This window comes from Eschscholzia californica, unplaced genomic scaffold (genome assembly GCF_041429995.1).
Source record: "Eschscholzia californica isolate CP2 unplaced genomic scaffold, dmEscCali1.0.p SCAF_5, whole genome shotgun sequence".
Classification (NCBI taxonomy): domain Eukaryota; kingdom Viridiplantae; phylum Streptophyta; class Magnoliopsida; order Ranunculales; family Papaveraceae; genus Eschscholzia; species Eschscholzia californica.
Window position 1 is genome coordinate 15665826 of NW_028238472.1, and position 25305 is coordinate 15691130.

The following is a 25305-nucleotide window of genomic DNA, read 5'->3' on the forward strand; positions in this document are numbered from 1 at the left end:
TCACTCAGGTCGTTACGAACAAACTGAGCAGAACATACGGGAATATCCAATCTAAGAAAGGTTCTTGAGATTTGGTACAAAAATCTAAGAAAGAGCTCTTAAGATTCAAAAGGACAAAGGGTCAGTCAAGTGAGACAAACATTTGATCGAAGAAAAGGCAAACAGTTACCGAGTACATGATCAAGAGTATTTCTCATTACTGTGAATGTTTCCAAACAATGGCTAGACCATTCAAGAGGAAACTACCCTTAGCACTTGGAGGGCATAAGGAATGGAATTACGAATTCCGATTCCAACATCCTTGTTAACAAAGTTAAAAACAAGCATCGTAAAATTTCTTCATCAGGTATTTTATACCGGATGTACGGCTCGGTAAAGCTCAAGGAAATCACATACTTGACTAAAAGAAGTAAAGATCCAAGAGGGAGCAGAAGCAGTAATGCTAAGGATGCTGAAAGGGATCAAAGTCTTCTTTGAGACACTGATCTAGCTTAGAACTTAATAGTGATTATTTTGTTCTTCTAGAAATGTCTGATGTTTTAAACCAGTGGTAAAATTAACTGGAGGTTAACATTGATAATGGCTAAAATCAAGAGATTCAAACTCATTAAACTTCAGCATTGTCAATTAGGTCTTAAGGACTAAATTGACAAAGTAACCCTTTTCAAAAGGCATAGAGACTAGTAATCTATTAGGACTCATACAGTGTTATGCAGACCTATAAGTTTACTTGCAGAAGCTAACGAGAGCTACTCCAATATGTACGCTGATAACTTCATGAAGTATGGAAACGTACAAATCATAAAGTATAAGTCAGAATATTTGAAAGGTTCAAATAAAGTACAAACCGAAGTAAAGAATCATTTTGATAAGAGAGTTTAAGTCATCCGATTAGATTGGAGTGGTAAAAACTTGAGTCAAACATTTGATAACCATCAAAGGAGTTGAGAAGCCGATTCCCAACTCGCTCCATGAAACACATCTGTGGGATGGTGGATTCAATGGGAGTAATCGAACATTGCTATGCATGATTCGATCAAAGATGGGTTTAAGCCAGTATTCCGAATATTTTGGGATATAGTCTAGACACGATTGTTTCCACACTTAACCTATTCCGTCTAAAGCTAAAACTTGTAAAAACGTTACAAAACTAGCTAATATCTGACGCAATTTATTTTAGAAGAAATTTGGGCTTCTTCCACAACCAATCAAGAGAACAAAGTGTTTATTGCTCATGATAGTATTCTTCTAGTAATTAGCACACCTAGTAGTCTGGGAGAAAAGTACTAATTATTACAAGAATAAGTGGGAGAAAAGTACAAGTCGATTTAATTCGATCATGAAAAAAAAAACATGGAGGGTCATGAAGAACAATCATGAAACTTGTACAAGACGATTAAATTCGACCAAGAGCAACAAACTGCGGCTCCTCGGAAAAGGAAAGGTTAAAGATATGATCTTGTAAACCCACCGCACAAAAGCGAATGTCATTTGCAGGAGAACTCTCAAAGCGAGTGAAAGTGTCTCTAAAGGAATATCTCAAAGTAGTTGAGAAAATTCCAAATTGTTGTTCAAAAGCCCTGAAAGGTCAAAATAAAATCTTAAAGACTCAGAAAATAAAGGTTATTTCTGAAGAGATAAAAGACCTGCGCAGAAACGGAAACTGACTCTAGATTTTGGCTAGAAGCCAAAATCATCGTGGAATCCATATCTCGTCAAGACATGAAGCTTGATAATTTAAGTCAACAGAAGACCTAAATTGGTTTTCCAAAGTAGAAAACTGAGAAGGATGGAAACTAGAGTACTAGACAAGAAGAATAAGATTCTTCCAATCAAGTTATGTCCATAGGCATGCTTCAGAAATCTATCGACGGATTAAAAGCACGCAAGAGTTAGAATCTTCGATTCAAAAGGCAATCAAAGAAGTTTGATTCCTGAAGAATGAAGATAATCTTGAATCACGAGTTTCAAGAAGGTAAGTGGGAGAAACAAACCTTCCGGGTCCGTATGCTGAGTACATACAAAAGATTGAGTACGACATAAGATGTTGTGTAACAGTGAACACACTGACTCAATAAAAGGACCACACACAAGGATGAAATGCCATTTTGGGCATCTGAAGATCTATAAGCATAGATCAAAAGGATGATAGGATTGGAGAGACTCATTACGCTGAGATGCTTGAGATCTGAAACAGAAAATCTAAGACTCGGAAAGTCTAAAAGAATTTCGACCCAAAACTCATGACTAAGAGCGTTGCTAAATCGGAGTTTGAAAAGACACCGATGTAGCAAACAAGCATGAGAGAGATTTATGTTCGAATACATAAAGTCAATCATATTGGATATGATTAGCATTTAAATATCCAAATTCGGATTTGAAAACCGAAAACTACTTAGAAACATCCTAGAAGGCTAAAGGATGAAGTAGTACAAAACAAAAAATGAACATGTCATCGTAGGAAACTTCCAGACATGGAAGGAAAGTAGGCTAAAAGTGTTTTAAGCCGGGAACTGTTGCAAATACTACATAAAGAATTAAAAGCCTTAACTCTATTAAAAGTTACTAGAAATTATCAAGGTTGAAGATAACGGTCTTCAAATTAATTGATAATTAGCAAAGTTTAAACGGATTACATCCGTAGTCAAACTAAACTGTCACCTAAGACAAAGTATGAGAGTCATACACGAGTCTAAGGCATGAGGTATAATTTTAAACCTCGACAAGTAAAACTGAGTGGGTAAAAAGAGTTTTACGGAAGAGGCTCAGATTTACAACTCTCTTTATCAGAAATAATATAATTATTTCACCAGTCGTCTAAATTTGGTTTAGTGTTTAAACGACAGTCCATTGATGATAAAACATTCCGAATAGGTTTGTCAGATACGTGATCTGATGAATGAAACCCTATTAAGTGAACTTGGAATATTTATTATCAAATCTCTGGTCCAGGTCATTGCATGGACAACAATGACTCACGAAGACTAGCACGGGAGTCGATGGGATAGCGCAGTTTCATGGGCTATAGGAATAGTATATTCTATTCGACTACGTGGGTGTGTAAAAGGTTTATACACTGGATAACCCTCAAATGAGAAGTACATCACTCGTGATGAACGTCAATACTTCTCATAAAGACAATTGGAGAGATTCCTCAAAACATGAGTGCTCCACTCATCTTATGAAAGGAATGTCCGACTTTGGTTCCGTCAAACGCCGCGCCGTAAAAGGAGGTTATAAAGACAGATACTGGGAAGGACAGGATAGACATGAAGTTAAGTGGGAGCGCAAGAATGGATTGTGTCAACCTAATCACATTAGGTACAAAGTGTCTCAAGGCCACTTGATGAGTAGCAACTGAAAATGCGTGGCCACGCTCAAACGGATTAGGAGTTAATCGTTTGTATTTTACAGTTGTACTCGGATATCAAGAAAGTCTGAATGACGTGACGTATCAGATGGGATACTAAATTGACACGGGAATCGAGGCATTGCACTTGTTCTAAGTCCAAGTGGGAGTCTGAAGGAGTTGAAGGAGATGTCCTTCGACCAAGATGGCAATGCGAGCAATATGTCGGCTAGGACAATTGATGAAGAAGATCATCAAGTCCGATTGATTTAGGGGTCGTAGCGTTTAGCTAGAAACCAACTACGATCGTCGAATTACGAAGTAATTCGCGGCTAACTTCGATCGGATCCTACATCGGGTTACACATAAGAATGGGTATTTAATCGGATGATATGACTAGTGGGAGTGTGATATAACATTGGGAATGTCCCATAAACATATCTCACAGGCCTAAATAGAATTTGGGCAAAAGATAGCAAAAAGGCCCGAAATAAGGGTTTTGGGCCTAGGCCGATTCGGGCACTTTTAGGGCTCGGATTGGGCTGATTTTTGGAGGGACGTTTCCTTATGTTATGAACATTAAATCTGACAATTTTGGATGGGTTTGGACGTCATCTCCTTAGGGAATTGAGAAAATATCAACTAGTTGCTATTTTCGACTATTTCCCTAAATCTTATTCTAAAGGGTGTTTTAGGAAACCTAAAAGGAGGTGGATTCTTATTAGGGTTCTATATAAACACTCTTAGGGCAGAGAATAAGGTGTGAAATTTCTCTCTAAGCTTTCTTACTTTACCACATCAAGTAGAGAGGAGAAAGTGAGCTAATTCCCAAGCTATCTTCTAGTCAAGCAAGAAGAAGGTCTTCTTATTATCAAACCACCATTGGAGTGCTAGCGAGCTTTCAAGGAGGGAGATTAAATACACTATTCGGTGTCCCAAGTAGAGGATCTACGTTTGAAGCTCTTGGTCTTCTTTAATCAATTCAACTAGTTCGAGGGAAAAGCGATTAAGGTAATCTACTATCTTCATTAGTTTAATTACTAGTTTTGCATGATGATCTTGGGGATACTAGTGTTAGACATTAGATGTCGTTATCCGCTATAAACACTAGTACAAGGGTTTAATTCCCTACAGTAATTTGTCAAGTTAGTCTGTTGGAGCAGGTCGAAAGGTCGCCTCGATCGGATGTTCTGGCAAATCGAGATGTGGAATAGATACGAGATTCTAGGAGAGTTTCAAGTATGCTGGAGGTCGAAGGAAGATTATCGTTGTCTAAAGTATTGATTGAAAGATAATAAGTGTTAGAGAGAAGATTGGTTCAGTAGAGTGCTCAAGAGAATATTCGAATGTGAGGTTCTAGCCGACATTCGATGCCCTTTTGAGTCTGAGTCCCCTTCTATTTATAGGCGATTGATAGAATCATTAAGTCTATCAGATCCGAAATAATAAGGGTTGAGGGTGACCCTAAACCCTAATGGAAACTCATTCAAGTCGTTGATCTACCGTCTAGAGTAGCTTGACCATGCGATTGCGCCTCCTTGACGTTAAACTCCTCGTAGTCTGAGATGTTCGAGGTATTTGATGTGACATGGTGCTTCGAGTGACCTAGTCAAGGGATACATGACAAGATCTTCGGAGTTAAGGTTAACTCGATAACCGACATGCTCGGTTGAGGGCGAGCATGGGGTGTTGGAGTATTATTACTTTTGACGGATAAGTGTTCATCTGGATGGTCGTCAACATGAGCTTCGTAGCCATTAGACTTTTAGTGGGATGAATTCCTCGTTGGAGAATGTCCAACTGGGAGGCGAGTGTGTATGGTATCGTATTCACCGAGTATTTTATGTGGAATCTCAGACCACAAGTACGTCAACACTAGCTACCTGGATCACATGCAAGAACTAAAGATGAACTAGAGGGGGATAAAGATTTACCCTAATCGCTTTTCCTCGAATTAAATCTGATGCCTTTATCCCGAAGATTAGAACTCCTAATTATAGCTTTTCTACTTCAGATACCCGAGCAAGTTGACGATCTCCCACCTGTAGAGTTAGTTAGGACCTTATTAAGAGGTTGAGATGAAAAACTTTTCTTCTTTGACTAGATAGATAGGTTGGGAGCTTTTCTCAAAATCTCTATTTCCACTTAATGTTGTAGAGATAGATTTTTTCTTGAGAAAATTTCACACCTTTTTCTTTTCTATTAATTGTCTTTATGCAAAGAACCCTAAAGTTAGAATCACATTCCAATTAAGATTCAATAAGAATTTCAGAAAAGATAAGACTCGGAAACCTTTTCTACGTGTGATTTCCATAAGGGAGTTCTTTCCAATCTGGGATTCCCCTTTATGTGGATGGTCCGGACAACCCCTTTAGTGGGTTGGGCCTGACCGCCCACTCTATTTGGCCGGCCATAACATGGGCGACCCGTCTCTCTTGATCCGGACCTCCCTTTCGGACCCGGTTCTTCCTATCTCTTTGTCTAGATCCAATCCGAATCTTTTGGGCTTATCAAATTGGATTTAATCCACCCTATCGCCTTGTTCCCTCCAGTCTACTCTCTCTGGTCAAGCCACCGCTCTTTGGTGTAACCCGTTGTAGGATCAGGTCAATATTAGCCGCGAATCACCGAAGTGACCCGACGATCGTAGTAGACTTCTAGCTAAGCATTACGATCCCTAATTCGATCGAACTAGATGATCTTCTAGATAAAATTATCATCATCCTATTCGACAAATTGAGCGCATTGTCATCTTGGTCGAAGGACACTCCTTCAGAAGGACATCTCCTTCAGACTGAAAGGACATATCATTCAGAGTGGTCTAGGCCCAAGTGACATTTGCAAAGATAAATAAAAACTTGACTTATGACTGACTCTGACTCAAGTTATTTATTTAAGTCTAACAAAAAAGAGGCAAGTAACTATTCTACTCGCCAATCTTTCTCTTTTAAACTAAGGAGTTAGGGGAGGGGGCTCGTGTTTTGCCAAATATAAGTCTGCTTTGACCAAGTTAAGAAGTCATCGACCAAAATACATAGAGGACAACCCTCGTCAAAAGTCACTAGGGAGGTGGTCCAGATGGAGTCCTTAGACCCGAGTCCTGACATAGGATGTCTACATTAGTCTTCTGATCACCTTGATCCCTGATGTGGCTCAAAAACAAACCCAAGAGAAGAAATTAAGTCAACCCTGGTAAGAGCTCTGCCTTGAGCCCCGAAATAGTAAGGGAGGTCTACGAAAATTAACCTGATACCTTGAGGCTCGTATTGCCTTGAGGCTCAGGAAGGTGGATCTGCGGTGTGATTTACCCAACCTGAACCATGATCTGATCGAAAGCTCAAAGCTGATTGATCAGCCGGGAAAAGCTCAACCATTCCGAGATCCAGAACAAGCCGAACAAAGTAACACGAAAGACTAGAAAAAACCAACAACCCGCTTTCTATACACGAACCGTTAAATGTCATAAGAACTGTCAATGTCAGAAGATCGATATCATCACTTATTATCCTCCTCACGACCATCAACACGTTTCTCTCATCATAATATCAGACAAGCATCGCGAGCAATCATCCAAACATATATAACCTCATTAGGTTTGCCCTAAAACGAGAGGAAGGTCGTTTTCTAACTCAAACGTTAAATTTATTTCCTTAAAACCGCACACATACCTTACTGACTTGAGCATTAGAGTGGTTTCTGAGTTTTTTTTGAAGATTTTGTTTCATCAATCACACACCGAAAATTTATCGTCTCATCATGGATCTTCATCATCAAGAAGATAACCGTCATCATCGTTGTTAGTCATTATTATTTAGTCTGTAAAATGAAGTTTCTATACATAGTTTACCTACACAGTTATTTGCTTTTTATGTGAAGATTATTCCAATAGACCTAACCTTTTGTATCGACGTTATAATAACATTTTATACAAGTAACATGGCTAAATAAAAAACCACACTTATTTTTTTTCTCTATTAATCAAAATACTAATCAGATATCTCTTACAAGAAACAACAATCCTATTGGTCTACTAAGATTCCACTAGGTCATGTTTGTCCAACATGAGAGAGGGAGAGAGTGGAGATTCTAATTGCACTCAATACGAAATAATCAAACAACAACTTTCAACAAAAAAAAAAATCAAACAACAATGCCATGGACCAATAACCCTAATTGGTTTATCACTTGATCCAACCATTATTTTCATTATATTGGTCAATAAGTCAGATTACTACTCATTGACTACTACCATCACGGTCAACGAATGCCTTTCTTCAGGTCTTTCGAAATATTCCCTTTCTAAAAATACCCCTACTGTTTACTCTTATCTCTTCTATTGACCAACTTGGTTATACCGTAAATAAGTTAAATACAGGGGTATTTAGTTAACCCTAATTTCTTTTCATTTCTTTTGAACCACCCAAACTCCGCATTTCGTCTTAACCTTGTCCGTGGTAAGTGAAAAGGGCGAAGTTAGAGAGTGAGAAAGTTAGAGAGAGAGAGAGAGAGGGTTCTGTTCGTCTTATTTCCTCTGATTAAGTTGATTCGTCACTCCATTGATTTGAAGAAAGAGAAAGAAAACCTTTTCAATTAGTAGGGATTTTATTTGATTTTAAAGACTAGAACTAGAGAGATTCAAGTCGGGAAGTCCCGAAATTAGGGTTTCGTTTTGTTGGTTGAACGAAGTTGTACATGAATCTGCTGATTAAAGTTGAAATTTGTTTGTGTTTGATCAACGGATACGATTCCGTCACCGGATGGAGGGAGGTATTTTTTTTTACTCTTTTTTGATTGTATTTTGTTATTTAGATTCTTCAAGTTCCTTTTTTTTTTTTTAATTTCTATTTATAGGTTAGAGAGTGTTGCAAGAATATGTGCGGGTTACAGAAATCAAAAGGGTTAGGTTTATGGTTGAACAAAGTGTTACCCTTTCTTGAGTTGGTTAATTATCAGTCTATGTTTTTGTTAATCGTTGATCTTTGAGAATTAGGGTTTTCAGCTGGGGATGTGTATCAGTTTATGATCTTAGTTTTTGGTTTCATTTAAAGTCTTTTTCATTTTGGAGTTCGAAAACCTTTGTATCTGATGTAGTCAGTGCCATTTTGCTGGGGAATTTAAAAGCATGATATGAATATATGATATGAGAAGCAAGTATCCAAATAGGACTTTAGGGTTTTGAAAAGAATTATTGAAGTAATTCCCCGGGTCTGTTAATTTGAAGGACTGAGTATGTTAGCTCTTGAACTTTGCTTGTAACTGCAATTTTTGAATCGTGTTTCATTGTTGTATAATGCCCTTTAAGAATAAAAGAGAAGTGCATATGTCAGCAGTCATTTCCTATAGTAAGAAATTGCTGAGCAGATTGAGTTTACTTTGGAGAATGTGATCAGAACAATCGATACATGAGTTTTTTTTTTTTGTTGCAAGAATTGACACATGAGTTGGTCCTAATGAAAGATATAAAGAGATGCGTTTTCTTCTTTTTTACTGGAGCATTTGTATCTACTCTTAATTTTCTATATTGAGTACTGATAAAAGACAAAAAAACGAAGTACTTTGTGCAAAAAAAAAAACTAACGCTCTCTTTCTGAAATAAAAGTGGCCCAACTCCGGAAGCAACACACTTTCGTCTGGTGAACCTTTTTGGCTGACAATGTTCTTATTTCATTTTATTGATTTCAGAGAATCATTTTGATGATCAGTATATACTTTCTTCGTCAGCCCCTTCTGTTCGGTTATGAAATTATCATTTAATTTTCGGTGCTAAAAAGCTTGTATTTTAAACTGTTTGCAACGTTATGGGCAACGGAAAGTGGGGAGTAGCAACTTGTTAGCATTTGAACACTGTTTTTGATGCATATTACTTTCTTGTTGTAGGAATAACCCATGGATTATGATGAAAATGATTTTCAAAGCCAGGCGTTCCAGTTAGCTGCTGAAGAAAACGTTAAGTTTCCTCCAGGCTTACGGTCATACTCACTTCCTAAGTTTGATTTGGATGACAATCTGCATGTTAACCTGAGGTTTAATAGTTTAGTTGAATCAGAGGCTCTACTCGGCATCCAAGGCCAAGAAGATAACCAGTGGATTGAGAATTTTTCTGGTGGAAGTAGTGGTATAGAGTTCAGTACCAGTGCGGCTGAATCTTGCTCCATCTCAAGGCGCACCAATGTTTGGTCTGAGGCTACTTCATCTGAATCCGTTGAAATGCTTTTAAAGTCGGTAGGGCAAGATGAGATGATCATGGAAAAAACTATTGTCGAGGAATCAGAAGCAGGTGATGGATCGGATAACTTAGTCAAACAAGTTGACTTTAATTCAAAGCAAGATGGTTGTGCTCCTAAGGTAGAGGATCCTGTAGATGGGGATTCTACATTACAAACCGATAAGTCTCTTCAACAGCTTTCTGAGTTGAGTAATGATGCAGCCGACAAGCAACTGCCTTTGGTAGAAGACTCAGTAACTAATGAGTGTGAAAAATCTATGTACGGGAGTTCAAAAGATTTGGGTCCAAGTTCTCTTAGTGGGAAGTGTACTTTAGCAGTGGTTGAGGAAAATCTTTCGGTTGAGGGGAAGGGCAGAGAAGCAAATCAGATGGAAGTAAAGGATGCTGACAGTGCGGGAGAAAATCTGACCCTGAGCAAAGAGGCTGACTTGGATGATAAAAATTGTAGAGCAGGTGAAGCTGAAATTGGTGGCAGTAACGTGCAGGCTCAATCTACGTTGGAACCAAAACATGATTCACCAACAGCACAAGGGCCAGAAATAAGTAATGAAGGGTTTATCGTCGACGGTTCTACCCATACAAGCAAATGGAAAGATGTGGTGTCATTTGATGATACTGACAAGAGAGATCTGTTTACTGGTAGCATACAGGAGGCACCTTACATTATAGAAGAGTCCGCATCACACTCTGCTGGCATCAGCCCTAGCGCTGGGGCCACTGTCTCCAATCCAGTTATGTCTACTGATATGTTAGAGAAAATAAGAGTAAATTACAGTAAAATAGATACTTCGGAGATAACACAAGCAAGTAGTAATATTGAATCTCATGAAAGACAGGAGTTTTTGTTACAAGGTGGCGATAAATTAGCCAGTGAGGTTTGTTTGAGTAATACTGATTCAATATCTATGGAAGAGGTAAAACTTTTGACGGACCCAAAAAATGTTAGCAGTACCGAATACTCTTCCAGTTCGGCGAAGGATTCAATTAATGCATCACAGGCAACTGAAAGTATTAAATATTCTGATGATGGGGTGAGAGTCCAAATGGCTGATTTTGTTACGAAGACTCAGCTATCCTCTTGCATGCATGTTGATTCCATGCAAACTTCTGATGTAATGTCAAGTAGGATTGAGCCTAATGATGTACACATTAGTCATTCAGACATTTCTCCTGAAAAGGGACATTCAAGGTCACCAACTGATCCAGGTAATGTGGAGTCTGAAAGTGATGGTTCCTTCATGGCGAGCGAAAAGGTGTGCCCTTCATCTACTGCTCATGGTGTTGTTATGGTCCATGAAAATCCAGCTGTACAGGTCTTGGCTGATGAATCAGGTATATGATGAAAAGATTGTTACCTTGGATGCCTAAATTTCAACAGTGATATTGATCTTAGCAGTTACTTATCTTGTTGTTGTTGTTCTTGACGTTTGGCAGTTTCTGGTAGTGACCTCTCAGATGCCCTATTGGCATGCAATAACAACTCAGTCGGTGCTCACGAATTGCCTTTGGGGAGTATTATTGAAGCTGATAAAGCTACTGAACTTGAAGAAGCTGAAAAGTCTTCTTCAACTGTGAAGGAATTTGGTCACATAGGTAAGGAGGAAGAGACAGCAACTAAAGTCTCTTCGCCGCCTACTTTGTCATGTACAGAGGTGGGGTCTCAGATGGAAGTCGGGCCGTCTTCTGTTCTTGAGTTGGAGCAAGGTGTAGTTCTTGGAAATGCTGGAGAGGTAATACATGGACATGTTGGTCAATCTTTATCTCTTTCAGGAACTGCTGATACCAACTGCTTTGCTAAACAGGAAGCAACATTGTCAAACAAAGACACTCCTGAATGTTCTAGAGAGTTGGAGGGAAATCCCATTTTCCAGGAATCTCTTGCAAAAGGAAATGATGTTGCTGTTTCTTCTTTAGATCAAGGAGAAAGTTCGAAAACTGAAGGTAATTCATGACTCTTGATGTACTCCTGTTTCTACCAAAATCTGGTCTACATCTACACTAAAGTACTATGTACAAAACGGGGCTCTACTGAACATTGTTCTGTAGACTAGAGGTCAAATGAAATTTATTTTGTTTTGTTATTTTAGCAGCAAGTGACAGGGAGGGAGTGAGGCATTCATTAATGCCGTCATTAGAGGGTTCTTCTCATGTTGTTCGTTCCGATAGTCCAGATGACACAGAAGCAACTGGAAAAACTAACTGCCAGAGTGACGTTGTGGTTTCAAGCACAGAAGGTATCATATTTATTTTTTTCGTAATAAGTTTTATTCCTATAGCTCTTCATTTTGATGTTCAAGCATGTATTTTTGAAGGTGATGCCTTGAGTGGCTGCAAGATTGCCACTGAACCAGTTACAAAAGACCATCCTAAATTTCATTCTGCAGAAGTTGGAATCAGCTGTCCGAATTCTAATGAAACTAATTGTGGTTCACCTACTGTCATCAGTTGCACTGAGTCCTTTCAAAGTGAAAAGGAAAATGAATATGTAGGCAAGTCTCCATTAGATCAAAAGGTTCTCATTAGCGAGACCAATAAAGTCACCTCGGACGCTCATGGTCTCAAAGAAAAAAATACGTCTGATGGTGATAAAAGTTTCAGTTTCGAGGTTGTCTCACTACCAGTTTCCTCTAAAAGAGCTGACAGTGACTGGAGACCTTTTCCCAGTATTAAGCCTTGTGAAGCTCCTCAGGTACTTCCACTTGTTTTGAGGTTCATAATTATTTAAATCTGTTATATTTTTCCTCGAATGTTGTGTATTCTCTAATTTTCGAGTCGTAACGAAGCTATTACAGGGTTCTCCCCAACTAACACACAGTCCACACCAAATAGATCCGAAGGCCTCTCCAAATATTTCTCATGGAACTCCCCGGAAATCTGGTGGAAGGAATGCACGTAAAAACAAGGGTTTTATTGCGGATGGTACGCCATCTGCATCTGCTAAAACAGCTAGTCGAGAACCTTCTTATGAGGGGATACTTCGTAAAGATATCCCTAGAGATGATAAAAATTTCACTTTTGAGGTCAGCCCACAGGTACATTTGCCTGAAAAAGAAACAGGCAATGGGTGGAAACCGTTCACTGGTCTTCAACTTCCTGAATATCCCCAGGTCTATACTTACTCTTGTTAGCTGTCAATTGTTAAATCTAACACTTATTTTTCTCTCCTGATGTTCTTTCTTGTTCCTATGAATCAATTCTTCTAAAGGCTGTAGGAACTCCTCCTTCAGCATCTACCATATGCCAAATTGATCCGAAGAGTTCTCCAGAAATTTCTCGTGGAAATACTCGAACACCTAGTGCGAAAGGCGACCGCCGTAGATCTAAGGCTGATGATAAAACAAGACTGGCGTCTGGCAAGGTTATTGGACAAGTTGCTAAAGAAGGGAATGTTGAAGAAATGACGTTTTCAAAACAGATGAAAGAAAGAGGGAGCAATTCATTTAGTACATTCCCTAGTCCATTTGGAGTAGTGAGTCGGGTTGTGCAAGCAGAAGATGTACGCCCATTTGGACTTACAGAAGGCAGCAGTAGTAAGCCCTGCTGTCTTCCTATTGTTCAGTCATCTAACCTGCCAGATTTAAATACTTCGGCATCTACATCTGTGTTGTTTCACCAGCCTTTCACAGACGTGCAACAAGTGCAATTGCGTGCTCAGATATTTGTTTATGGATCTTCCATGTAAGTATATGTGTTTTCATGAATCCAGAAATTAAGATCTACTTATGTGGGGCATTACCAATCCAAGTGACTTGGTTCTTTATGTTGTATGCATATGTCATTGACAATAGAGATCACTCTAACTGATCGAAATTGGCCTTGAAAATTTGGTGCTGCAACTTGAAGTGTGTATTTGTCATAGGCTTGAAACTTGGTAGTGGTGTATATCCTCTAATAGCGTAATATTCATGCATCAGAAGTCTTCTCATTAAAGACAAATAGTTCATTTATATATTTGTTACTCAGCCAGGAATACAAATTGACATCAGAAATTGTATTTTTCAGTCAAGGAACCGCACCAGAAGAAGCATGGATGGTGTCAGCTTTCGGAGAATCAGGTCTGGATTAAACACCATATTTTGTCATTGTTTCCTTTATTTTTGACTTTGCTGCTAATGCATATAACCGTTGATGAATAAATAGATGGTGGGAGGAAAGTGTGGGAGAGCGTGTGGCGTGCTACTGTGGAAAGGCTCCAGCATCAGAAATCCCCGATCAGTAACTCCGAGACTCCCTTGCACTACAACTCAGGTATACGCTAACTTGTTGTGGAAAATTTGTTTGAACCTATCTCGTCTGAGAAATATTAATTTCGCAGATACTTGTTGAGCCTGTCACTTTTAAGTAAAGAAATGATGTTTTCAGGTGCCAAAGCTCCCGAACAGACAACAACAAGACAAAGTAATCATCAAACTGAAGCTTTTTCTACACCAGGCCGAGTTGGCAGCAGAGGTGTTCCTGGAATGATAAATTCTGTGATACCCATGTCTTCCCCCATATGGACTATATCTACTCCTCGTGAAGGGTTGTATTCTAGCAGCATGATGAGGGGGCCTGTTATCGATTCTCATCAGACACTTCTTCCATTGCATCCTTTCCAGTCGCCGCATTTGAGGCATTATATAGGAAATACTCCTCCATGGCAGTCTCAAACCCCTGGTCCTGCAACCTGGATTGTTGCACCTCAAAGTGCTGGAGTTGATGCAAATGCTAAAAGCTCTCCATTACCTGTTACAGAATCAGTCCACGTAACTTCTGTCAGAGAGTCGTCTGTTTCATGTCCGACCGTGTCGCAGCCTGTACCTCCTAGTTCTTTGGTTCATACTGGCGGTCCTACGAGTGTTTCGCTGGGAGTTACCCTTCCAGTTGATCGGAAAAAGACAACATTAGCACCTGGAAATCATGCTTCAGCTGAACCAAAGCCAAGGAAGAGGAAAGGTAGTCAAGCTTTTGTAGAACTTGGGCAGATCTCTTCTCTTGTTCAGGAGTCGTCTGTATCACACACCTCCGGGGCGCAGACTATATCTCCTACTCATGTGGTTCATACTTGTGGACCAATGAGTGTTTCTGCTGGAGTTCCTTTCTCGCTTGATGTGAAAAAGAGCACACTTCCACCTGGGCAATCTTCTGCTGAAGGAAAGCCTACGAAGAGGAAAAAGAATCAGGCTTCCGTAGAATCTGGTCAGATCTCTTCCTTCCTTCAACCTCAGTCAGAAAGTGCTTTTGCTACTGGTAGTAATTACCAACCTACATCTATTGCCATCACAACCCCCTCTAGCCCTGTTCCTGAAGTTGCTTCTAGTAGTCTTGTTTTGACATCTCCCGTGCCTCCTACACATGACAAGGTAAAAGTGGGTTCAGAGACAGAACAGAGGGCTATCTTTTCGAAAGATACGTGTACTAAAATAGAGGAGGCTAAGCAACATGCAGAAGATGCTGCTTCTCTTGCTGCATCTGCCGTGAAGCATAGCCAAGACATCTGGAGACAGTTAGCCATCCAGAAGAACGCTGGAGACATCTCTGATGTTGAAGCTCAACTATCTTCTGCAGCAGTTGCAATAGCTGCTGCAGCTGCCGTTGCAAAGGCTGCGGCTGCTGCTGCTAAGGTTGCATGTGATGCTGCTATTCAAGCCAAACTGATGGCAGATGAGGCACTTGCTTCAAGTAAACCTGGCAATTCAACTGCTGAAAGTGTGATGAATTTAGGAATGGTTTCTCCTGCATCGATATTGAAGGGTAAGGATAGAACGAACGCTTCAGAGTCAGTTCTTGTTGCTGCAAGGGAAGCTACGAAGAAGAGGGTTGAAGCTGCTTCTGCTGCCACAAAAAGAGCGGAGAACTTAGATGCTGTTGTTAAAGCAGCAGGAATGGCAGCAGAAGCTGTATCACAGGCAGGAACAATTATTGCAATGGGTGATCCGATACCTTTGACGCTCCACGAATTAGTTGATGCTGGTTCTGAAGGTTATTGGAAAGCACAAAATGTATCTTCTGAGCAGTTTGGCAAATCAAATCCTGCTAATATGGAACAGTCTGGCATAGATCATGATGAAAATGGGGTTGACAGATCTGCTAACCACGCAAATGACCAAAGATTAAATGACGCTAAACTTGCTGCATATGTTCCTCCTGAAGATATGTCCCGGCAGCCAGTGGATTGTAACATGTGGGTGACCAACATGAGATGGGATTCTGTTGCAAGTAGTGAAAAGGAGCCGGGTCTACCAAAACTTAGCGAAACCTCTGACTTCAATAGAACCAATGTGGTTGTTTCTGAATCTGAGATTGGATCTATAGATGCTCCAGATAAGGTCCAGAATGATCAGTCTAAAATAATTTCCACAGTGAGCAACATTATGGAAGGTTCGACAGTAGAGGTTTGTATCTTAGCCAGGTTTATTAGATCTAATTTGATACACTCATAATGTGGTTGTTAATGCCCTTCAACACTTGCAGGTTATGTCGTCTGAAGAAAGAAGGGTCTGGTTGCCTGCCAAAGTATTGAGTTTGAAGGATGGAAAAGCTTTTGTCTGTTACGGTGAAGTTGTACGGGATGAAGGTGAGCTTAAATACTTGTTTCTTTTGGCCTATACCTGTGATATTGCCTTTCTTAAGCATTTTTAGTGTGGAAGTTTCGCGTATGACATAAATTAGTGTGAAAGTTCAATCCTCTTTTATTCCAATCATGGAGAACATGTGAGGTGCTTTCACCATAAAAGATTAATGTTCAAAGCTTGCTTATTGCTTTAGAATGTGAGGCAATATAAATCTGTAATTGTATGTTAGATTGGAGAGTGATTCTACTACTGCTGGTGTATTAGTTGTTTGAAGTTCGAACTTCAAATATTAAGATAGCTGGTTATTACTCTTGTCAGCTGCAAATAATTTTTATGTGTTTTTGGAGCATTGTGCCTCTATGAATCTTATTCATGGTACAAATCCTTGTCTTAAGAATGGCCGGGAAGGGGAGACTGTACAACTGTATGATGTGAACCCACTTTAACTTTGATCGTCTTGTTTTGTTCTCTTAAATTTCGTTAAGGGCATGATCCCTTGCTTAGTCAAAGTGGCGAAGTTCCTACTGCGCGGAAATAAAAAAGTTATTAACAATTCCTGTTCTGCAGATGTGAATAACACCTCTTCTTTACCAAGTCTGTCGTCAAATGCTTTTTTTCCCTTGATGAGTTGATGACGAGAAACCTTTTATTCAAGGGGTACTCTTGTTCTGATGCAGAATCCTCTTTTCATTACTGTTGTAGATGGTGTTTTAGTAGTTAGTGGTGCTTTTCTTGCCCCAGTGCCACTGCCTGAGCTGTTTCTTCATTCTGCTGCTTAACTCTCCATCTGTGCTCTTGTAATTATATAGCATTACATAAAACTGCAAGTTCCGCTTAAATGTTAACTTCTGTATTTACACATTGCGTTACTTGAACACGTGTCGTTTTCCGCCCTGGGTACGACCCTGATGTGAACTTGATTGGTACTCTAATATTACAATAGAGGTTGACTTCTAATTTTTGCTGTTTTTTTGTCTATCATGTGTACTTTTATAGCATATACTATAATACGAGAATATATGATTGGAACTTATTGAAATATATCAATAGCAATGAATTTCTCAATAGGACACTTTTTACATGAATGCTGCTTTGACCACGTATTGGATTATCATTCATAATATTTTGACAATAAATAATTCTGTAGGTTCTGGACAGTTTAAGGAATGGGTGTCACTTGAAGGTGAAGAAGGTAAAGCTCCCCGAATTCGAATTCCCCATCCATTGAGTGCCTTAAAGAATGAAGGAACTAGAAAGAGGCGGAGATCAGCTAGAGGAGATTATGCCTGGTCTGTTGGAAACAAGGTGGATGCGTGGATAAAGGACGGGTATGTATAGATACGAATGTAGTTAGTAACTTAGTATGGACAGTGTGCTTTTGTCTTGGTTACCACCTCACAAACATTTCTTTGAAAGGAACATGCTACTGACATTTTAGATATGGTTCATGGTACATGTTTTCTACTTCTTTATAGAAATGGGTCCGATCTTGAATCATGTGACTTGTGTAGCTATTGTAAAGAGTCTGTGGCGTCCACATAAAGGGAATATAGACAAATATAGACAACCGATACATGAAAGATTTTGAATTACTCATATTGAGTACCTGGCTTACCTATGTCAGATGTGCTATGAATTCTTGGATTCCTCCTAATGTCAGATTAGCCAGTTGCACCACTAAGTTTTTGGGTTCTCTGTGAGTGTATCTTTGATGGATTTGTGTGTGAAAACTTTCTTATTTCAGCTGGTGGGAAGGAACCATTATCGCAAAGAGCACAGAAGATGTTTCAAATTTGACTGTTCAATTTTCAGGTATGCACCACATGATCTGGTTTTGACTTATTTAGCTATCTAATAGTATCTATGAGGCCGGGTTCGGAAGTAACTGACTCACGAGGTACTCGTGATCAGACCTTGAGAGTCCGTAATTCAACTAAGTTCGAAGTAACTCGTCAAGTCATGACTCTTCCGGCTGACTCTAGATATTTGAGTTAAGTGGCTCGGCTCGTTTCTCGGTCTTTCACAAAACAAATTAAGTACTGATTTTTTGGTAGTAAGGAAAAAAGAATTAATCTCATCCATGTGTTCTTATTGTGATACATGTATAATATGTATACGCATACATATATATATATATATATATATATATATACACACACGTGTGGTTTTGTTGTGTTGTGTTGTGCCTGTGCAAATATATATATATATGCACCTTTTCTCTGATAGTTTTTGTGAGTTATTTCTTAGTAATGGTTGACTAGGAACTTGGTCTTTGCCTCGAACCTAGAGTATCTGCTGTTTGTAACTTTGTATGTTATTCGCGAATGGTTTTATTTTTCTTTTGAGGTATGTAACCCTATGTTTGTGTATGTCGCTATATATTATCCAAGTTTTGTGATGTACTTGCCTGGTAGCCTGAGACCTGGACCAGCTGAGTCGGGTACGAGTGTGAGAGTATCTATCACACGTTATACCCAAACGACAGATATTGAAGTTCTCTCAGTTATATGCATTTTTTGGTGGTATCCATGTTTCTTTTGGAGTGAGGAAGTAGTGATTATATTTACGTAAATTGTGCAGCTCAACGTGACGTTTCAGTTGTTAGATCTTGGAATCTTCGACCTTCTCTCATTTGGAAGGATGGACAATGGATTGAAATGTCCAGCTCGAGGGAGAATAATTTATCTCGTCAGGAGGTCTGAATTTTTTTTCCTCTTCTGATATCCTTTTTATTCTGTTTAGAGAATATAATTTCCCTCCATGGGATCCAAATGGTTTTTCTAATCTGATGTCGCTGATGTTCAATTTACATTGTTAATATTTATTCTAGTCTCTTCTTCAAACTCTTACTTCTGGTCCTCAGGGTGATTCTCCTCTGGAAAAACGCGCAAAGCTGGGTGGTTGGGCAACTGAAGCTGATATGGCAAATGAGGCAAGGGGAAAAGAAAAGATAGCAAAACTTACGCGTATTGAGGAATATGAAGAGCCTGAATCATCAAGACCACTGGCATTATCTGCGAAGGATAAAGTATTCACAATTGGACAGAATATTCGGGAGGACAACAAATCAGTTGCAGCCAAGCGAACTGGTCTGCAGGAGGGATCAAGAGTAGTTTTCGGGGTTCCTAAGCCAGGAAAGAAAAAGAAATTTATGGATGTTAGCAAACATTATGTGGCAGCGAATAAGGGTGCTAAAGTAAGCGAAGGAAATGATCCAGTGAAATTTGCGAAGTACTTGATACCTCAAGAATCAGCTTCCCGTGGATGGAAAAATCCGTCTAAAGTTGTCAATAAGGGGAAACGGATGGTTGATTCTAATCCTAGGTTGCTCAAATCAGGTAAATCTTAATATGTTAAGAGTAAAATACATTTAAGTGGGGTAATGAGAGTTCTTCAACCTGTATTTTCTCTATATCAACTGTAGGCGCTGGAACGACTGCTCCCGCCTCTGCTACCCATGACGGAACGTTGTTAGAGAGGCAGAACCTGCAAGAGCCTGGCTCTTTTCCCAACACTAGCAAAGCATCTGCAGGCCAGGTGTTACCTTCGTCAGGGCTTGGATTAGAAGCTCCTTCAAAGAAGAAGCCATTTTCAGGTATCGCATCTAACCTTCAAAATAGAGGAAAAGTGGCACCTCCAGCTCAAAAGTTATCCAGAAACGAACAGAAAGTTGGAGGTCATATTGATAATTCCTCAAAATCAATACCGGAGGCAGTTGAGCCAAGAAGATCAAATCGTAGAATCCAACCAACATCAAGAGTAAGCCTTATGTCTCTTCTTAATAATTAGGCACTCTAAAATTTCCTACCTGAACTCTATTCCCTAGGTGGCTTTTTTCCATCTTTTCTGGTTGATGCTACTTTTAGTTATGGTCCTTTTTGCTATCTCTTTATTGCCTCAATTCCGTTACTACAAACATGGTCACTAAAATGGTTTGAGCCATTGAAGTAAATATATTTAGGAGTTTGCGGCGTATGTATTATACCCTTATATGTTTATGTTATGTAGTATATATATTGATATATAGGGTTGTGTTTTTTTAATATATATATATATATATATATATTATATATATATATATAAACATACACATTTGGATTTGGTAGGAAGTGGGCACCTGTTTGATCCCCCACCCCAGCTCAGCCTGGAAAAAGAACAAAAGAAAAAGTTCAGGGGATTGGGTCTTCTACCCCAAATAATTCTATGATTTCTATAGCCAAGGGTCATACGGCAGTTAATCTACTCTTCCAATACGTTTGAGCACGGTTTAGAAAGGCGCATTAGCGCATAAGATTTGCATGGAGGCTTACACCTCGAGGCAAAATATAGATGTACCACATGAGAACTTACGCCCCGGTGTTTTAGTGGCTCTCTTTGTTTCTCTTTAACGTTTAGAGGTATTCAAAAGGGTATAAGTGACCCATATCCTTTAATTTTACTATTAAAAAACCAACTTTTTGTAGTACCAAAAAACAAATTCAATAAAACATACCAATACAGTTAAATACTATAACTATATTAAAATATATGAGATTGAAGCTACGCCTCTTTACTGCCTATGGCACCGCCTCGCGTTGTCAAACAAAACCGCATCGAGGATTCGAGGCGTAAAAACACCTTTTAACATTGCGCTTGAGGGTTATGATTATCTGCTTCTCTCTTGAAACACTACAAAAAGATAATGCTGCAGTCTACAGCTTTATATGCGACAATAAAAATCCTTTGTTCGACTTGTCTACAGCTATTAGAAGGATTACAGAGCTCCTTAATCATTTCTAAGATACCCAGTGCCTCACATGACAGGAGTTCCAAAGGGCAACAAAGGAGTGCAGCTTCTTCTAGAGGTAAACACGTTTGAACTTGGGATATGTTTTCTAATTTCAGCTTTTGACTTTTCCCTGAAAGAAAAGGGGAAACTGTAATTTGAACGTTTCACGATTGAATTCTGGATTTCCTTTCTCGCCCATTCAATTTGTTTTTCTCCTTGGGATGCCATTAACTCTTGACTACTGTTAATTGAACAGGGAATAACCATGGCTAAAAGGATAGAGAAATAGGCAGTGGTGGGACTAGGGTTGCTGTGCTTTCCCTCAGTGAAGAATGTAAATATTTGAATGGTAGGAGGATTATTTTAGGTACGGAGCGTGTTTCATATTGTTGGGCGAATACTTCAGTATAATTCTCGACTTGTCTTGTAGAGAGGTGTATATTTAGCATCTTCTTCGATCCCCGGTATTTTATTAGAGTTAAACACACATAGTTACACTGTCAACGCCGTTATGGAAAATTGACCTTTCTGCTTTGCTGTTTTAGAGTCTTTTCGTATTCTGCAGGGAAGGCTGGACTTATGGGGGAAGTTAAAGTTCTTACTGCTGAATCAGATTGGGTGACTGACTCAGCCTATTACCAATTTGAGTAGTTGGATATTGTATGTTTTTTTGGGGAGGATGGAACTCATGAACATAGAACAAAGTGTAGTACTCCATTTTTAAATTGATTTTGAACTTAATCAGCCTCTGAAAAGCATGATCTATTTAACACTTTGTTTTATACATATGGCAATACTTTTATGTTGGATTCCTATGCCCACTCATGTACACTGTTCAAGGCTGCCAGAACTTACATTTTTTTCATCGTGCTAATCTGGTGAGAAATTATGTTGAGAGAGTTGTGTCATGACAGAATCATGTTGCTACTTCAAGGAGTCTAGCAAAAGAGGAGTTTATCCTTAAGAAGCAAATGACTGTAGATCTTTAAGTATTACGATGATTGAGAAACAATTTCATAAAATAACCTCTTATTCTGGTGAGAAATTATTAGGCCTTAATTCATCTTCTAATGTCTTTTCACTCCTCTTTTTCCTGCTGTATCCCAACTACTTTTCAGTTGGAAGGACCAATGTATCAGGAAGAACTCACAAATGAAGCATCACTGGGCGGCAGCGAGTAAAAGACCCTAGTACTTATTTTTTTTTTTTTTGAGAAATCGACTACAATCTATGTAAGTAGTTACAGGGCATTGTGATAAGCACGATAACTGTCTAAGTTGAACTAATGGTTAAAGAGGTCTGAAGTCTGATGAAAACGAGCCTAAAGCTTGAGACTTGATCCCAAGACTTCATGGGCTTAAGAGAGATGTCTTACCTCTACTGCAAAGGGTCGTTGACTCCTAGCACCTAATTCCTTATTCATTATTCATTATAGCACTGTTTTCATAGTGCAACATATAGGGGTTTGCTCTTTAGAGGGGTTGGGTCGGAAAGAAAATCACAGTTCCTAATACTTCGAACTTAATAAACATCTTCGGTCAGATCAATAATTCTTGAATATTTTGAGTAGATATTGGTGGTGTTTGTGGGACTAAGATGTAAAACCAGTCGTGCCCAGAAAACAGTTCTCAAATCCAGACGTGTTTTTCGCAACATTAAAAATTGAAAGTATTTAAAAAAGCTGTTAGGATAATCTCACATTGGTTGTGGAAGGGCATGGGGTGTGTTAATAAGTGAGGGATAAGAGATGCCCAAAACCACCCAACACTGGTGCCAAATCACCCAACACTGGTACCAGAGCCCGAGTAATAACATGTCTCGGCCCAATAACTATTAATGTTGAGCCAATGTGTGAGGAGAAGATTGTTAGGTTAATCTCACATTGGTTGTGGAAGGAGCAGAGTGCGGGAGAAACCTTACCTCTTGAGCTAACTTTTGGAGTGAGAGATGTCCAAAACCACCAAACGCTAGTATTAGAGCCCAAGTAATAACAAGTCTCGGCCCGATAACTATTGAAGTTAAGGGCCAATGTGTGAGGGGGAGATTGTTAGGTTAAATCCCACATTGGTTGTGGAAGAGGCATGGTGTGTGTTAATAAGTGTGGGAGAAGCCTTACCTCTTGAGCTAGCTTTTGGAATGAGAGAGGCCCAAGATCACCCAACACTGGTATCATAACTCGCGTAATAACAAGTCTCGGTCCAATAACTATTATGTTAAGAACCAATGTGCGAAGGAGAGATTGTTAGGATAATCTCACATTGGTTGTGAAAGGAGCATGAGGTGTGTTAATAAGTGTGGAAGAAACCTTACTTCTTGAGCTAGCTTTTGGGGTAAGAGAGGCCCAAGAACACTCAACAAAAACCTTATAGTTAGTAATCAGGTATTCTCTATTTTCTAACCATTAAAGTATGTCAAATGAAAGAATGTAATGACTTCCAAAAATAATACAGTTCTTACCTATCTTTTATGTTCTTTTCTTCTTAACCATTGGAAGATCTGCAACTTTTGAAGTAACCTAAAATTGAAACCCAAACGACTTGTATGTAGGCGGCCCTAAAGAGAGATGGAGGGAGAGTGAGAGACAGGGAGGACATTAACAGATGAAGACTAGAGAGCAAAAAGTAAAAAAAAGTAATTTTTCTGTCAAAAATGATGGCCCCTTAGGTCAAATCTCGTTGACAAAAATCTTTATACTCGAAAGATTTTTCTTTATGTCCCAAGTGGCAGCTATGTACAACCATCTCTTTTCTTTTGGGTCTTTTAGAACAAATTTAAATAACTCTATTTTTTAATTGGTTACAAATGTAACAAAAAGATTTTTTAATTTCGGCCATTGATGATGAACAAAAAGGTTTAATGTAGGTTGAGGTTTGTTATTGTGATACTTTGATAATTGATTACCCTTTGTTTTACTTAACCTAGTGTGAATCTAGGGTTTTTACAGAGAAGAAGAGAGAAGTCGAAATGAGAATTAGGGCAAAACTTTGCTTTTTATATCTAGGTCATATTCTGACCAAGACCATAGTCAAAGTCAAGTCAAGAGAAGACCAATGACAAGTCAAGTGAAGACCAAGAAACTCTCTGGTCAAACCGAGTCAAGCAAAGACCTCTGACCAGTCAACCTGCAACAAGAATAAACAAACTAAAGTTAGTTACAACTAATTATGGTTTAGTTGTCTAACTAACTTTCTAATCTTTCTTTTCTCTTCTCCTTTTGTTTTCCATTAGTATAAATAAACTTGTAATAAACTAGAAAATTATTGATTGGAAATAAGATAGAGTTCTTAGAATTTCTTACATGGTATCAGTCTAGGTCTTTTGTGATCCAAAAGCTAGGGTTCTTTGAGCTCAATAACAATCATCATCATCTCGCAATCAAAGAGAAGATTCAACATTCAGAAAATTCAACATTCAATATCAAAATTCAACATACTCAATATCAAAATTCATAAGATTCAACATTATAATCAAGATTTCAAAGATTATCATCAAAACTACATCAATATACAACATTACTTACTGTTTTTTTCAGGCTTTTCTTCAAGCTTTCTGCAAATGTCTTCAAATATAGGTAATCTGCCCCCAATTTCATCAGTTACTAGCTTCATCACTGAAAAGTTAGATGATTCTAACTTTCTTATGTGGAAAGACCAAATAGAAACTCTTCTTAGTACTTATGAGTTACTAGGGTTTGTCACTGGCACAATTGAAGCACCTCCACAACTTACCTTTATTCATGGAGTTGAACAAATAAATCCAGAATTTCAACAGTGGAGGAGTAAAGAGAACTTTGTGAAATCATATCTCAAAAGTACTCTCTCCAAATCTGTTTATTATGATACCTATGGCCTTCAAACTGCTAAAGAAATATGGGATTATCTTGTTCTTACACACAATGAAGGTCTTGAGTCTCAAAAAGACCAATTGAGAAAGAAATTACAAAATATAAAGAAGGGAAACTCTACTATATCTGTTTATCTCAGGGAATTAAAACAGATTTCTGATTCTTTACTATCTGTTAATGACAAAGTAAATGAAACAGAACTAGTAAGAATTGCTATTCAAGGGTTAAGTGTTGATTATGATCAGTTTACCATTGCTGTGAGAGCAAACAATGAGCACTTATCATTTGCTCAACTAAAATCTAGGCTAATACAACATGAACAATGGTTATTATCAAGAGAAGTAGACCATGAGGCTTATTATGTGAGAAGATATAATCAACAACAACAATCTAGACAGAATTATAAACCCTCTCCTTCTTATTATAAGAATCAACCCTTAGTAAAGAAAGATGAGAATATACCCTTAGTGTCAGGAGGTTCAAATCAACACTATAAAGGAAAAAGGGCAGATGATTTTGATTTCTCAAAAGTTCCTTGTGGAATTTGTAAAAGGTGGGGGCATT

At 38.7% G+C, this 25305-nt stretch overlaps 1 protein-coding gene across 8 annotated transcripts; it reads left to right on the forward strand.

Moving 5' to 3' along the window:
• Positions 1 to 7742: 7742 nt before the first annotated feature.
• On the forward strand, positions 7743 to 21638 carry G2484-1 (protein). Of its 8 annotated transcripts, none has more exons than XR_015225369.1 (20): positions 7754 to 8116; positions 9227 to 10907; positions 11010 to 11305; positions 11378 to 11516; positions 11666 to 11809; positions 11888 to 12264; positions 12359 to 12682; positions 12781 to 13253; positions 13578 to 13630; positions 13716 to 13823; positions 13938 to 15949; positions 16029 to 16131; positions 17277 to 17457; positions 17874 to 17941; positions 18710 to 18825; positions 18993 to 19467; positions 19554 to 19888; positions 20871 to 20973; positions 21154 to 21264; positions 21463 to 21638. XR_015225369.1 is itself a non-coding variant. In XM_086641048.1 (19 exons), the coding sequence occupies exons 2-19, from the start codon at positions 9236 to 9238 to the stop codon at positions 21168 to 21170; spliced, it is 6999 nt and encodes a 2332-aa protein (XP_086497174.1). In that variant the 5' UTR covers positions 7743 to 8116; positions 9227 to 9235; the 3' UTR covers positions 21171 to 21638. The 8 variants fall into 8 exon arrangements, 4 of the variants coding, with proteins under 4 accessions (XP_086497174.1, XP_086497175.1, XP_086497176.1 ...); XR_015225368.1 differs by having other exon boundaries at positions 7763 to 8116; positions 11663 to 11809; XR_015225370.1 differs by having other exon boundaries at positions 7763 to 8116; positions 11663 to 11809; positions 12368 to 12682.
• The last annotated feature ends 3667 nt before the right edge of the window (positions 21639 to 25305 follow it).